At 40.1% G+C, this 13662-nt stretch overlaps 1 protein-coding gene across 3 annotated transcripts; it reads right to left on the bottom strand.

Moving 5' to 3' along the window:
• Positions 1 to 7923: 7923 nt before the first annotated feature.
• On the bottom strand, positions 7924 to 13291 carry SMN1 (survival of motor neuron 1, telomeric). 3 transcript variants are annotated; one of them, XM_058043669.1, is made up of 9 exons: positions 13219 to 13291; positions 13067 to 13138; positions 12854 to 12979; positions 12382 to 12582; positions 11862 to 12002; positions 10742 to 10813; positions 10086 to 10199; positions 9105 to 9190; positions 7924 to 8496 (listed from the first exon to the last, which is right to left on the bottom strand). In XM_058043669.1, the coding sequence occupies exons 1-8, from the start codon at positions 13255 to 13257 to the stop codon at positions 9134 to 9136; spliced, it is 822 nt and encodes a 273-aa protein (XP_057899652.1). In that variant the 5' UTR covers positions 13258 to 13291; the 3' UTR covers positions 7924 to 8496; positions 9105 to 9133. The 3 variants fall into 3 exon arrangements, with proteins under 3 accessions (XP_057899652.1, XP_057899651.1, XP_057899653.1); XM_058043668.1 differs by having other exon boundaries at positions 7924 to 9190; XM_058043670.1 differs by having other exon boundaries at positions 7924 to 9190; positions 12409 to 12582.
• Positions 13292 to 13662: the final 371 nt, after the last annotated feature.

Raw genomic sequence — 13662 nt, 5'->3', positions numbered from 1 at the left:
TAAATATATCAGTGACTGAGTTGCTCTGGGTGTATATGACTTAATTTTTGAGCTTTTTTTTTTTGTCAGATTGGAAATGGCAATATAACAGCTGAAACTTAACACAGAAACAAGCAACAAACCCAAACCTCTCATCTTATGTTAGTTCAATTTTTCATGCTCACTTCATATAAGTTATACATGCTACTTTTCACTTAACTTCAGGAAGTTTTCATTCAATTGTTAGTAAGCTGTTTCTATGCTTTTTCTACTGATAGTGCCTGCTTGCTGGATAGAGTGCAGTCATTCTCTTGTGTTGTCAGAAAAATTACTGTTGAGCATCTGCATCTCGTTTTGTGCTGAGTCAGACAATCCCTATATAAACAGTTGGTGCTGTCAGGTGGTTGCAGTCCTATTACTAAAAACTAGCAGAAGAAGGAATTGAGTGTTCTGGTCTAACAGGCCACTCCAAGCTCTGAGCATCTGGCTCTTATATATTCTGATGCTGGTGACAGCCTCTTGAGACAGCATTTTCTGGTAATATTTTCATCTTTGCAGTCAGTATTTTCTAATGGAAATAAAAGGGATTTGTCAGAACACTTCTAATCCTCCTTCTCTTGTTAGATACCAAAATAACATACTCCTATCCAGCTTCTATTAATGAAAGTAAAAACTGTGTTGGTGTTGCAGTTGTATACTCCATTATCAGCTTGTGATCACAGCGATAATTTGGTTTGTTCTTTCCTACCCTTCTCATTGGTAGAACAGTTCAAACCAGAAAAATCAGCTTCTGAAAAATCTCTACTAAGGCAGTATTTCTCTTGTGTATAAAGACTTCAATCTGTATCATGTGTATTTAAAGCAGCGTGGAGGAAATCTTCCTTCCACCTGTTCTCTTTGGCTGAGATTCACTGGCTCTCAAGTCTTCCTTGCTTGTAGGAAATTCCAACCTTCTTAATTCTTGTTTATTTCCTTATTTATTCTATCTGCCATAAGATCAATCAATGAGGTTATTAGGAGACCTGTGAGAAATTCTTGTAGGTCTTGAAGATGTGTGAAAGGTTTCAGACTTAAAAGTGCTGAAGGAAGGCACCCTGTGGTGCTGTTGAGGATGCAACTGTGGCAAGAATTTTTGAGCCTAGAGAGTGCTGCCATGTGGAAAGGAGAGGATTTCAAAAAGGCAAGAGCTGTCACTTTCCTTCCAGTTTTTATTTTCTTTGTAGGAATAGAAGTTTCCCTCTGCAGCAACACTCATAGCTAATTTCCAAGAGTGGAAATGGTGCAAATGCATTCATTACTATAGGAGTGAAAGAGGACCCCCACTGGAGCAGGTGAATGCCTGAAGGAGGCTGTGACCCTGGAAGGTCCACACTGAAGCAGATTCTGTGCCCCATGTAGTCCTGGAGCAGGTGTGCTGGCAGAACTTGTGACCCTGTTGGGGATTCATGCTGGAGCATGAACATCTTGAAGGACTGACTGTACCTTGTGGAATAGACTGGATGCACACCAGAGCAGTCCTTTAAGAACTGCAGTCCTTGAGAAACAGAATCCCACAGTGTGGAGTCCCACATTGTAGAAGTTCATGGAGGACTGTTTCCCATGGGAGGGACCATCCTAGAGTCAGGGAAAAGTATGAGGAGTCCTCCCCAATGGAGAAGGAGCAGTAGCGTTTTGTGATGATTTGATCACAGCCCTCATTTCTCTGCACTGCTGGGGGGATGGAGGTAGAGAAAATTTTAAGTGAAGTCCATGAAGAAGGCAAGGGTGGGAGGAAGGTGTTTCAAGATTTGGGTTTATTTCTCATTAACCTACTTTAATTCGGTAGCAAATTAATTTCCCCTGTTTAAGTCTGTTTTGCCCAACAGTAACTGGTGAATAATTATTTGCCTGTCCTTATCTTGACCCACAAGCCTGTCATTGTGTTTCCTCTCCCCTGTGCAGCTTTGGTGGGCACCTCTTGTCCAGCCAGGGGCAACTCACCACAGTAATTTTTCAAAATACAGTAGGACTGGGAGTATTTTATTATGATCTCAGCACGTTTTGGTTTGGGATTTGGATGAGAGAGAGGAATGTGACTTTTATAGCCAGTAAAGAAAAATAGATTTGAGATCCTGGATTTAGAATCACTTTCTTAAGGATGAATTTGTTTGGCAAATGTTATAAATCTATATGATCCCTCAATAACTTGAGAAAACATAGCTCTTTAGACTTATAGGGAGCAGAATTTGAATATATATAGCTGAACTGCAGACATCTGCTACATTCTGAACCATCGCAGAGCAAAGTATTTTCTATCATTGTCTTACCACAATACTAATAATAACCTGACAGAATTGTATGTTTTGCCACCTGTTTTTCCCTTAGTCTAAGCAGAAATTCAAAATGTGCTATCAGCAGTCAGTAATGGCTTTGAGATGGAAGAATTAAGATTGAGAGGCGTATTGGTTCACTGAGGCCACTCTAGGTTTTTAAGCTACAGGCTGAAGTTCTTTGGATCTGCTAATTGCCTGTGTCATCTTGCTCAAATCTCATGTTTCTTCTTTCCCTCCATTTTGGTTGTAACACCTTCTTAGTAGTTGCTATTGTCATTGTAAAGGCACCAGTCAATTTGAGTTCACAGCAATTTCAATTTGGCTAATCAGATTTAATAATACACCTGTTGATACTGTCTCTGCAGTTACCTTATCTCTTCTTACTAAGCTAAAATCAACTTTTTATAACCTGTAGAAATCAGGTTATTAAGGAAAGAGATGAATGTTTTCTGAAATATATACATAATATAATTTAGTAGTCTTGCTTTTTCAAAAAATGTCAAAAAAGGTCCTGTAGCAGAGACAAATAATAATTAAACACATGAGCTGAATTTTTCTGCTTCACACTGATTCCCACACGTAGTCTTTGGTTTTCTCAAGTTACGCAAATACATGGAGACAGATTTCTAGGAAGTCCTTGAACAACAACTTGAACAATTAGCAGAAGAGTTAAAACCCTACCATAAGAAATGAGTATGATAAAGTCCTTTTTGTCCTATACATCTCATTCATCATGGTCTTTGATAGAAAAGGCAACTGTTGCTTTTTTCATATACCCCTGTTCAGTCAAATGTGCAGTGTTTTTGCTGTGAGTTAGTTTTATTACCATGATTGTTAGATGTACCCCATGTGAACAGCACAAGAAATTCTGTCCCCCTTGTGAATTTGTCCTGGGCAAAAGTTTGGGTAATACTTCAAAGTATGATGTCCATGTTCAGAAGTTGAAGAACCCAGCAGAGACAATTACAGGTACAGTGTGCAGGACGCAGTCCTTTGAGAGATGGCTGTTGTATGCCAGAGGAGCAAACCCTGATTTACTTGTCAGAGCTGAGCCTTTCTTCACAGGTAATTAAAAGCAAAGCTGGGAGGGATTGTTGATTTATAGAATAGCACAAGTCTACTTACAGCATTTTAATGAGTACACATTTTATTTTCATGCATCATTTGTCAATGCACTGTATCCTCCATACATGCTCTCATTCTCATGAAGAAGAGTACATGCAACTCACTTGATCCTCAGGCAAAAACTGTTCTACTTTATCATTCCTGCTGTGTTCCCTGCACCTTTTCTTGTTCTAATGCAGTATTTTTTGAGTTGAGGGGACTTGTTTCAAATGCACTGTTTAAGATGTAGATAAATTGAGGGTTTTTACAGTGACATAATTATATTTTTTCTGCTTATTAGTCTGTAACAGATGCCAGCCTTACAGATACGTCTCTTCCTCTACCCCAGAAGTGCAGACTGCTCTTGAAGAATTGGCAATATATTTTCCCCACTGAGCGATAATCGCTTTGATTTTGGATCTACCTTCTGCTATATGCTCTCTCCTTTTCTGATTTAGACAATGGGAATCTCCCTGAATTTGTCTCCAGTAGACATTAATAAAATTATTCCAGAGAGTGTCACTTCAAATCCTCTGCAATTATGTTGTCCCTTTGGAAAGGTTCTTTTACAGCCTGGTTAGCAGATGGCTCTGTAAGCTCTCTTCATGGACTTTTTGTTCCTGCTGTCTGGAAGAAGGTTTAAATTAGTTTAGCTATTTTCATTTTATTTTTTTACCCAGCCTGTCTGACTTTATTTTACCCACTTCAATTGCCAGAGATTTTGAGCCTTTTGTTTTCTTTGTCAAAAAAGATTCAGTTTGTTGAATTATGCTTTCTGTCATGGTCAGAATGGGAGCTTCAGAATACCTTTATCAGGGAGACCCTCCCATTGAGATATGAAGTGTAGAAAGGCCCTGCTTACCTTCTAAACTCCTGAGAAAGAAGTTCAGGTGGGGCTGGATCCACCCTCAGCCCCAGATTTTGTTGTTTTCCAGTAAGCCCAAGTTGCTGGCAATCCAGGTCCGCTTTTGAGAATGTGATAGCAGTCCAATGCTTTCCTAGCTAATAAAGTATCTTTGATTGCAAAGGCAATCTCACCTTCACCATCTTTGAGGATGGAGGAGTCTGACCAGCCTTTTTTAAAACACTTGGCTTGCAGAAGGCCATGTGGAAGCCATTGCTCTTACTAATGCCAGGTGTTTTACATGAGCTTGACCTGAGCTGGTTAGCTGCATAAACATAGGACAAGTAAAAGATCCACTTTCCAGTGCAGGTGGGACAGAAGTTCAGTATAGTCCTGGTGCCTAACTAAAATCTTGTCTTGGCTTTCCATTAGGAGAGTAATACAGTTGAAAAATGAGAATGGCTTTTGCAAAAGCTGTGACAAGGAAATTGAAATGAAATTGCCCTAGCCCTTTCTGAGGTGAAAGCCAGAGCAAAGAGTGGCAAGGAGGGTATGTTTTTAGAAAGGAGAAAACATTTATCTGGACACTTGCTTACTTGTCTGGTGTCACTAGGAGAGTCACATTGAATCAGGTCTCACAAAGCAGATGTGAGGAAGGGCCTGTGTTCAGTCCTTCTGAGAGGGATGAGCTGAATGAGATGAATGCCTGTCCTCATCTAGAATCAGAAGTGTTCAGCACCTCAGAAAGCCAAACACAGTCCACCTGCAAAAAACAGGTTAATAGGGAACAGGGGAAGGATGAAATGGATTGCATTTTGAGAAGGGAGGATTACCCTTGTTTTCTGTCCTGTCTCCCCTCCCCTTCCCTTCCTGTGGGTGCCTTGAGTTTGTCAACAGAAAATTCCTTGTATCTCTAAAGTACTCATGAGACCTCTTACATCCTCTCTGGAGATGTAGTTTGCCTTTTGTGTTGATGACCTTTATAAGCTATTGAGTTACAGAATGAACAACAACAGCAGGGGCAGACCTGAGAAAGGAAAGCAGATAGTAACCTATTGCCCAAAATCTAAATTTTAATGGATTTTTTGCTTGCATCTGCTGCTGTTACTCCTTGATGCAATATTCAGGAAATAGAGAGTTGTTTAATCTTTAACAGGAAAGGTCATCTTCTCTCTGCAGCATAAAATTTTGTTGTTTTTCTTAATCTGAAGGAGCTCATCCTTCCTGCAGGGTGAAAGAATAAAGTCTGCAGCCAAACTGATGGTTTAGCAGTGTCTACATCTGCTGCACCTCAGATGCTTCTCATTTATCCTGTGACTGCAGCATGACAGCCTGTTAAAAGTAGATGAGTTTAAAGGAGAGAATTTCAAATTAAAAAAATGTGTCTGAGTAGAGAGGACATGGCTTCAGAATAAATTAATCTTCTGTTTGTACACAACAATTGCAAATCATCATTTTTAATAGGTATTCTTCCTCCTGTTTGTTCTGTACACAGCCTAAAATATGTCTTGCTTCTCAAAGTGTATTCAGCCTGCTTACATACTAGACTTTGTTGAGACCTCTACTGAAATGCCTTCTTAGTTGCCCTTCTACAAAGCAATGGAAATTACAAGAAAAATAAGCAGTGGAAAAATAGTCTGACTTAAAACAGAGCTTCATAACTTTGTTGCTAGTTATATTAGCTTATATGCCCTAGCTATTTTCAAAATGTTTTCCGAATGTAATTATTTTCTAATGTGGTCTTAAAACTACCAGGTTATGCATAGACCAGGGAAAATGTTTGGGTTTCTTTTCTGTAAACAAAATGCCAAGTCTGTCATATTATCTTCCTTTATTTTTGACATATATTTCAGTATATATAGTGACTTAAATACAGGAGTCACATCTTGTAAGTAGAGTGACCATAAGGGAAGGCTGGAAAGCTCATGTGATGGTACGCAGGCCTGAGAGAGATTATGTTTGGTATCTTGATCTCTGCCGAGTTGATCTGACCTCCAGTGGCTGCACAAAGGGGTGTTTTATTTGCTTTGTTCTCTAAAAGTGGTATCTGAACACTTGTAAACACACTGGTATCTCATTCTGCTAGGCACTGATAGGCCTGCTAGAGTATCCTTGACCAGATAGTCTCTTCAGTCTGAGTATCACAATGCTCAGTATCACAATGCAGAGTTCAAAGCTCTATTATTTTTTTCAACCTAGCGGCAACAATTTATTTTTAATGCATTATATCTCAGCTTCACTGTTTATTTGTTCATGTTTCATATGGCTTTAGAACATCTATAAATCCTTATTGATGCTTGTTTGATTTTGCAGTGAAAGTAGCAAACTATGGAGGTTTCCAGAAGCTTGGAAAGCTGTTAGCAAATCACTATGTTACAGAAATTTCTTAAGAATACTTAGTAATGCATCTGCTTTAAAAGAAGTGGCCATGACCTACATGATCACACATCGGAGCACAGCCAGAGCAGCAGTTATGGTAGCTTTTCATCGCTGTTCCTTGATTGTCTGGTCCTGTGACAATAGCAATGGTGGGTTGGCTCCTTGATACATAGGCCCTTAAAATGTCTAGCATTGTGATGAAGGATCCCTAGTGTAGGAGTTTAAAATTACCTTGGCAATGGATTTTGCCCCTTTAACCAATTTTTCAAGCCTAGAAAAGTTTCAGAGTATTAGGGTTTGGGTCTGTCTGTCTTATTAACTGTTGTCTTGTGTTATTAACTATACATTTCCATTGCAAATAAGCACTGTCTTGGTTCCAGCCAGGATAGGGTTAATTTTTCCATCAGCCAGGAGAGGACATGACTAGGAGTCCCAGATCATTCTATACCACCTCACATCTTCGATGGGATGGGAGAAGGAGCCTTTCCAGGTCACATATCCTGGGAGTGGCCAGCTGTTGTTGGGAATTCTCAGTGTGGTGAGCCCTCATGTGTGAACCATTTGCCTTTCTTGTACACACTTTTGTTAATATCCTATGATTGTTTTGCTTGCAGTTAAATCAGTTACATGAATAATTTGTTTAAAACATAAGCCTCTTCACTGAAGTCAGAACTGCAGTAAAATTGCTGTATGCTAGATTTTACTAGTGTTTAAAACTTATTAAGGCCACATTTTCTAACAATGCCGGACACCAAGACAACTGATTGAAGCAAAGGGCAGTTCTGCCTCTTCAGCAATCTGAAAAGATGATTTAGAACCTTTGCCTCACCGCAATCAGTCTTAATTTACACCACCTAGACAACTAAAAAAAAAAAGCTTTCAAAGTAGCTTAGGTAAAATATGAGTAAGTCTCTTTTTGCTCAATTACTTGTGGGAAAACTGTATTTTTGATATATATGGAAAGACCACAGTAGGAAAAGGAAGTGAATGCAGTTAAGTTCACAGCTGTATTTCACTGAAAAGCAAAGCACTGGCATGAACTAAATTACTGCCTGGTTTTGTGGCTACAGCCTCTACTAGGAGTAGAGGAGAGTAAAATTCAGACCTACCTTGTAAGGGCTGAAACCTATGTCCATACTTACCTCTCCACAGGCTTTCCCTGTTTTGCTTTCAGTAATGGTACTCAGAAAAAGGCAACACATCAAGGCTTTCTGCTGTATTTCAGCCACTCATCCCACCAAGAGATGCCTATGGAAGCTCAAAACAAAGAACACCCCAAAACAAAATACATCCCTAAACTCAAAGTTTAAGAAGTAGAACTTTATTCACACATTTGAAACAAGACAATAGCCTTCCTGAAAAAAGCTGTCATATTTCATGATTCTAATCAGACCTGTAAGATGTCCCTCCTACTGTGACAGTACATTGTTTTCCATGCCAGTGCCACCAGTGGCCATTGTAACACACATTGCCGCCATAGTTCTCTCCTAAGAGGATTCCATAATGAATTGTTCTGGTGCTGCCATTCTGACAGAAAGTCGAAGGAATGCAAAACATGTTGAGAGATATATGAAATCTATCACATGGGGTCAAAAGAGTTAAATATATCATATAGCAAGACGACTTGAAATTGCCTCAGGGAAGTAAAAAGTATTTTGTTGCTGCAGTACTTTGAAATACATTTACTACAAGTCTTTAAGAAAGAGCTCATTTCAATGCACATTCAATTACTAGTCTGAAGTTATTTATTTGTTAACAGGGACAGCTCAGTGTTACGAAAATGTTATGACTAATTGTCTTGATAAAATTCAGTTCTTCACCATCAACCACCAATACATAAGTGATACACACCTCTCAGTGGAAAAGATTTGTACCTGGCTTTAAAAAAGAAGCAAAAATTAGTATAAACGAGCTTTGTTGTTTTAAACACACATAAGAACTACTAAATTACACAGGAATTACATGTGGTCAGAGAAAATCAGAAAACAATTCCCCAGGAGAATATACTTTTGTTTTATAAGGAAGTGAACAATACACTGGAGAATTCTGGACAAAGCATTTCAAATAAAAGCATAGGTACTGAAGTACTGAGAACAGAACTGCTCAACATTACCAAATTGAATTTGTCCTGAAAATAAATTTAGCTACAACCTTCCCATCTGTGTAAGGAAACACAGATGAAAAAACTGCATTTCACTTACAACCTTTTGTTCCAAGAACAGCCCACTATGAACCATTAATAATTCAAATAAGCTGCATTGTTAATCGTGATGCTGTAGTTAAAACTCTTGTCAGAGCAATGAATACTTTCCTTCATTCTAGCTACAAAAATACAATTCCACAGCTGCAAAGAAGGGATTACTACTGGCAGAAGTAGTCTTTTCAGAGAGCCGTAAGAATGGATGGAAGTCCCAAAGCCAAGAGGTTTCTGAAGGGAGTTCAAAACTTGACTGTATCTTCATTTACCACAAAGCTGCAATACTTACAATCCTTCAGAACAATGGTGGGTACGTGGTTACTTTCTATGTGTTTCTCTCTCCAGCGCTGCTTCCATTCGGCTTTGTTTTAAACCCTATAGGATACAATTTAGTAAAATCTTGGTTTGGCCAACATGCAAATAAAAGCTTTAGTTGCAGAACAAAAACATTTCTGGACAATCTTTTTCAGTCCTCAACAAATCACAGTTTTAAACTTTCTTTGGAAATCAAAACGGGCAGTTTAGAAACAGTTTTGAAAGCCCAACTACATGTCCTCTTTACAATCAGAGACTATAAAAAATAATTTCAAACATGTTCAACTGAAAGTAAATTAAAGCAATCCACGGTTATATGTAACCTGAAGCACAAACTCTTCCTTTTCCAACTTCCTCAGTACAAACAGTAGTTAATCACATAATTTTCTTTCTTCATAAGTGCACAGATGAAAATATGAGTCAATAATACAAGTCACAGATTTTCACAACTATGTTGACAGTTTCTATTGGACCTCCACAATGACATGAAACAATTACTGATGAACAATCTCTGCAAAAGTGACAAATTTGATCGTAAGTGTGATACCACCACTCATACTGAAAGAAAATACATAGAAGACTACTGAAAAATAATCATATTTACTCCATCTGTTTACAAAGACAGAATTGTTTTTTTTTAAATAGCTGTAAAACAGTGGCTATAAAAGTACGTGACAGGACTCTTCCAGTCAAACAAAGTACAAAAACATCAACAAATGTGTATATATATATATATATATATATATATATATATATATATATATATATATGCTGGCTCTCATGAATTCTACTCAACTCAGTACTTACACAACACAAAACACCATTAAATGTAGCAACTGTAAATCAGAATAAGAGACCTAAAAAGCAGCCCTCCCTGTATGGCTTCTTGCTGCAAACAGAAGCACCAATAGCAGTGCAAAATTACCAAGACACTTCAAACCACAGCAGCACATACCAGGTAATATCCAGTGTGGTAACCACTCATGTACCAGGCTATCAACATGCTCCCCAATGCTTCGTCATCCTCAGCAGATTCTGGCCTCATGGGTGGTGGAGGAGGAGGAATCAACTAAGGAATCACAAAGGAAATGTCTGTGTTTCAATAGGGTGTTTCCCAGGTTAGAGAGCACCTAATTCTATAAGATTAAAACATAAAACTGAAAAATAGGAACATATCCTCAATATGAATAAGAGTCAGAGATTATGTTTCCTGAACACATGTAATTTCCAAAGCCTAGGAAAAACAAGACTCCTGTAGCTCCACAGGAGTACTGTAAACAAAAAGTGTTACTAGGGAAAAATACTATCTTCTTCAGTGAAATGCTGTTAACTTAAAGTGTAGCTTCTTCAAATAATCTACCCCTTGGTATTCTGACCAACGGCTTCACTGTCACAGAAATGAGTGCAAATCAGACCTCCTATGTTAGATTATCATAATATTTGGAACTAAATGTGTTAATAAATATATGAAAAATACAGGCAAACAGAACAAATATGTTCTAAAACTAAAGGTAGTTTTAGTAAAACTAAAGGTAGTTTTAAAGTAAAGCACATTCAGTAAGAAAACCTGAGATCACCAATGCTCATCTTCCCCATCCTTCTGTCACTTACTGGTGGTCCTGGTGGGAAGGGTGGGGGCCAGCATGATAAAAATGAGGGAGGTGCCTTGAATTTTGATCCAGACTACATGGTAAAAAAAAAAAAGTAGAAGAGTATAAATTAAAAGGGAATTTGAGGTATTAGCATTTTACTTAAGAGAATTATGTGAAACAATTGACGTACCTTGAACAACAGATAACACATTGCAGCAATTTAATGAAAATAGAGACATGTATATAATAGTGAAAATAGCTATTTCTGAGGCACATTCCACAACTTGAGAAGTGCAGCTTAAGATTACTCATGTCACTGAGGTAAACACAGCTGAAGGAGTGCTCTGTTTAGAAGCATTTTTAAAAGTATTTTCAAAAGGGTTTCCTAAGTAGAAGTCAATGGTCACACTCTCAACAGGAAGAAACAGATCAAATATTCACACAGGAAAACAGATAATTTCTCTGCTCCTGTGCAGAGGGGGCAAAAACTGACTAAATTCCATTGTGCTAGTGAATGCCCTTAAATAAAGACCTAGATACAAATCTACTGACACAGCAGAAAAAAAGAGAAAATAGAACCCTATAAAAAATCTTGCACAAACAGTAACATTTAGAAAACATAATGCTGTGTTTCAGAAAATAACTGCACTATTATTTAGACTCATACACAATAGGAAAACTGAGGGGTGTATCAATATCCCATCACTCCTAATTCAAGAGAGCAGCTACAGCTGACATGTCTCTGTGACATGTGGGCATCACCTTTACTGCCTTAAATGTCCTGTGAAGTGAAGCATACCAATTGGCTAGAAAATGCAAAATCTTAAAACATCAACAGCACTGTCATTAATCACACCACCAGAATCCAGGGAACAATATCCCTTTTCTAAGTTAAAAGGCAATTGGAAGGCAAATGTTAGAAGGTTCTTGTCACAGCAGCACTGCAGAAGGACTATATCGAGGCCAGATAGTTACAAAATGGCAGACCAAGAGATACCAACATGCATATCTGTACATCCATTCTCAAAATGCTGCTAAGTGAATTCTAGACAATGATAAATATCATATTGTCTCAGGATTCACAGTAATACCATACTTAGCAATGGTACATAAATTATTTCAATTAAGGTTGAACTTACTCTTCCTAGGCCTGGTGGTGGTGGTGTGGGAAATCTCAAGTTTTGAGGGGAAAATCTTGCTTTTGTGCAGTTGCTTTTGTTTCGAGGTGTCTGGGAAGATTTTTCACTTTCATCTGTTGAATATGGAGTCTCATTTTCATTCTAGAAAACAAAGACATTTTTATGACATGCACTAAACAGGAGTTTACAAAAGCAATTTTAGTGCAAAAAAGCTTGGAAAGTCTCATTCACGTCCCTCCCTCTCCAGCCCTCCCAGTCCTACACAGGAGTAACTTTATCTGCTCATCATTTTAGCTATGTTGTCTTTCACTGGTGAATTTCTTGTTGTCCACTCCCTTTCTTCCATGCTGAGTTCAAGAAGTAAAGGGATGCTTTCATTCCCTCCATCAGCTTGTGTGCGTTTACAACAGAACTGTGCATCACTTCTCACTCTGAACACCAGCAGCACCACCGGACATATTAAAAGAAGTTGATTCTCCCCCTTCCCAACTCCTTACAGAAGAATGAAAAAGTCCCTCACCTCCCCAGAATGCCCCATCCCATTTACTGTTTCATCGCTGGTTGGGGGAAGCAAATCAGATAAGTTCTGCTCCTCCTGATTTCCATATCCTGTGTAGGTGACAACACACGTGCCTCTCTTCTGGTTGATGGAGGCAATAGTTGCTAGATACAAATTGCCATCCTCGGACCAAACAGCACTGCAGCTGTCACCAACTTTCCACTGCAAAAGAAGCAAGAGAAGCATGTAAATACCTACGTGGCTGGGCAGAACGTACCTTTTCCTAAGCTACTTTCTGTCCAGAGAGATGGATCCCACCTACAGTGTTTCCTTTGCATTTACTGAAATTCCCCTATGTAACCTAAAGTTTATTACATCATCACCCCACACCACCATCCTAAAATGTTACTCTCAAGGAGATGAAGCAGCCATTTCTGCGTATGGAAGTACAACATGCAGCACAAGCAACACTGGTATTTACAAATGAGACGACCTGTTTCAAAGCTGCTGTATTGCTCTTGTTCCTATTTCTGTTCTTTTTATGTTTTTTTCTCTTTATCACCAGGCGCTGCTCCTGCGTGTCTGAAGGCTCCGAGCACTCCCCATTTTTTAAGGCATTCTTAAGGAAGAGAAAGGAGAAAACCAATAAATGCCAATCCAGCGGCCTCATCCCCAGCATCCAGCCCCCGCCGCGCCGACCCCTTACCTTGAAGGAGGCCACCGCCTTGTCGTACGCCTTGATGAGGGCCGTGTCGTCCCAGATGTCCGAGTCGTCGCTCTGGGGAGGCCACACACGGGTTAGAGCCATGGCGAGGCCCCGCTCCCGGCCCCGCTCCCGGCCCGCCCCGCCGCTCCCACCTGCCCGGTGCCGCGCCGGAACAGCACCGCGTCCGCCATGGCCGCGCGCCCGCCGCCGCGCACGCGCCGAGCGCCGCGCCCGCCCCGCCGCCGGAAGGGGCGCGGCCGAGCCCGGGCCGCCGGGGGCCGCCGGGATCCGCGTGCTTCCCTGGCCCTGCTCTGCCGGGAAACCCGGCCCGGCGAGCTGCGCGGCGGGAGCCGGGAGCGAGCCAACGACAGGCGAGCGAAGGAATTGGTGCAGCGCTCCGTGCTGGGCTCGTCAGTACAGGAAAGACAAGGAGCTACGGAAAAGGGTCCAGCAAGGGGTCCCAAAGATGATTTGGGGTCTGGAGCATCTCTGTTATGGTCAGAGACTGCAGGAGTCGAGCCTGTTCAGTCCAGACAAAAGACTGAGAGAGGATCTCATCCAAACGCACAAATATCTCGAAGGCAGGTGCCCAGAGG

The sequence above is a fragment of the Melospiza georgiana genome, chromosome Z, assembly GCF_028018845.1.
Source record: "Melospiza georgiana isolate bMelGeo1 chromosome Z, bMelGeo1.pri, whole genome shotgun sequence".
In the NCBI taxonomy this organism is placed as follows: domain Eukaryota; kingdom Metazoa; phylum Chordata; class Aves; order Passeriformes; family Passerellidae; genus Melospiza; species Melospiza georgiana.
The sequence above is the reverse complement of the archived record's forward strand: the minus strand, read 5'-3'. Positions and strand labels throughout refer to the sequence as shown.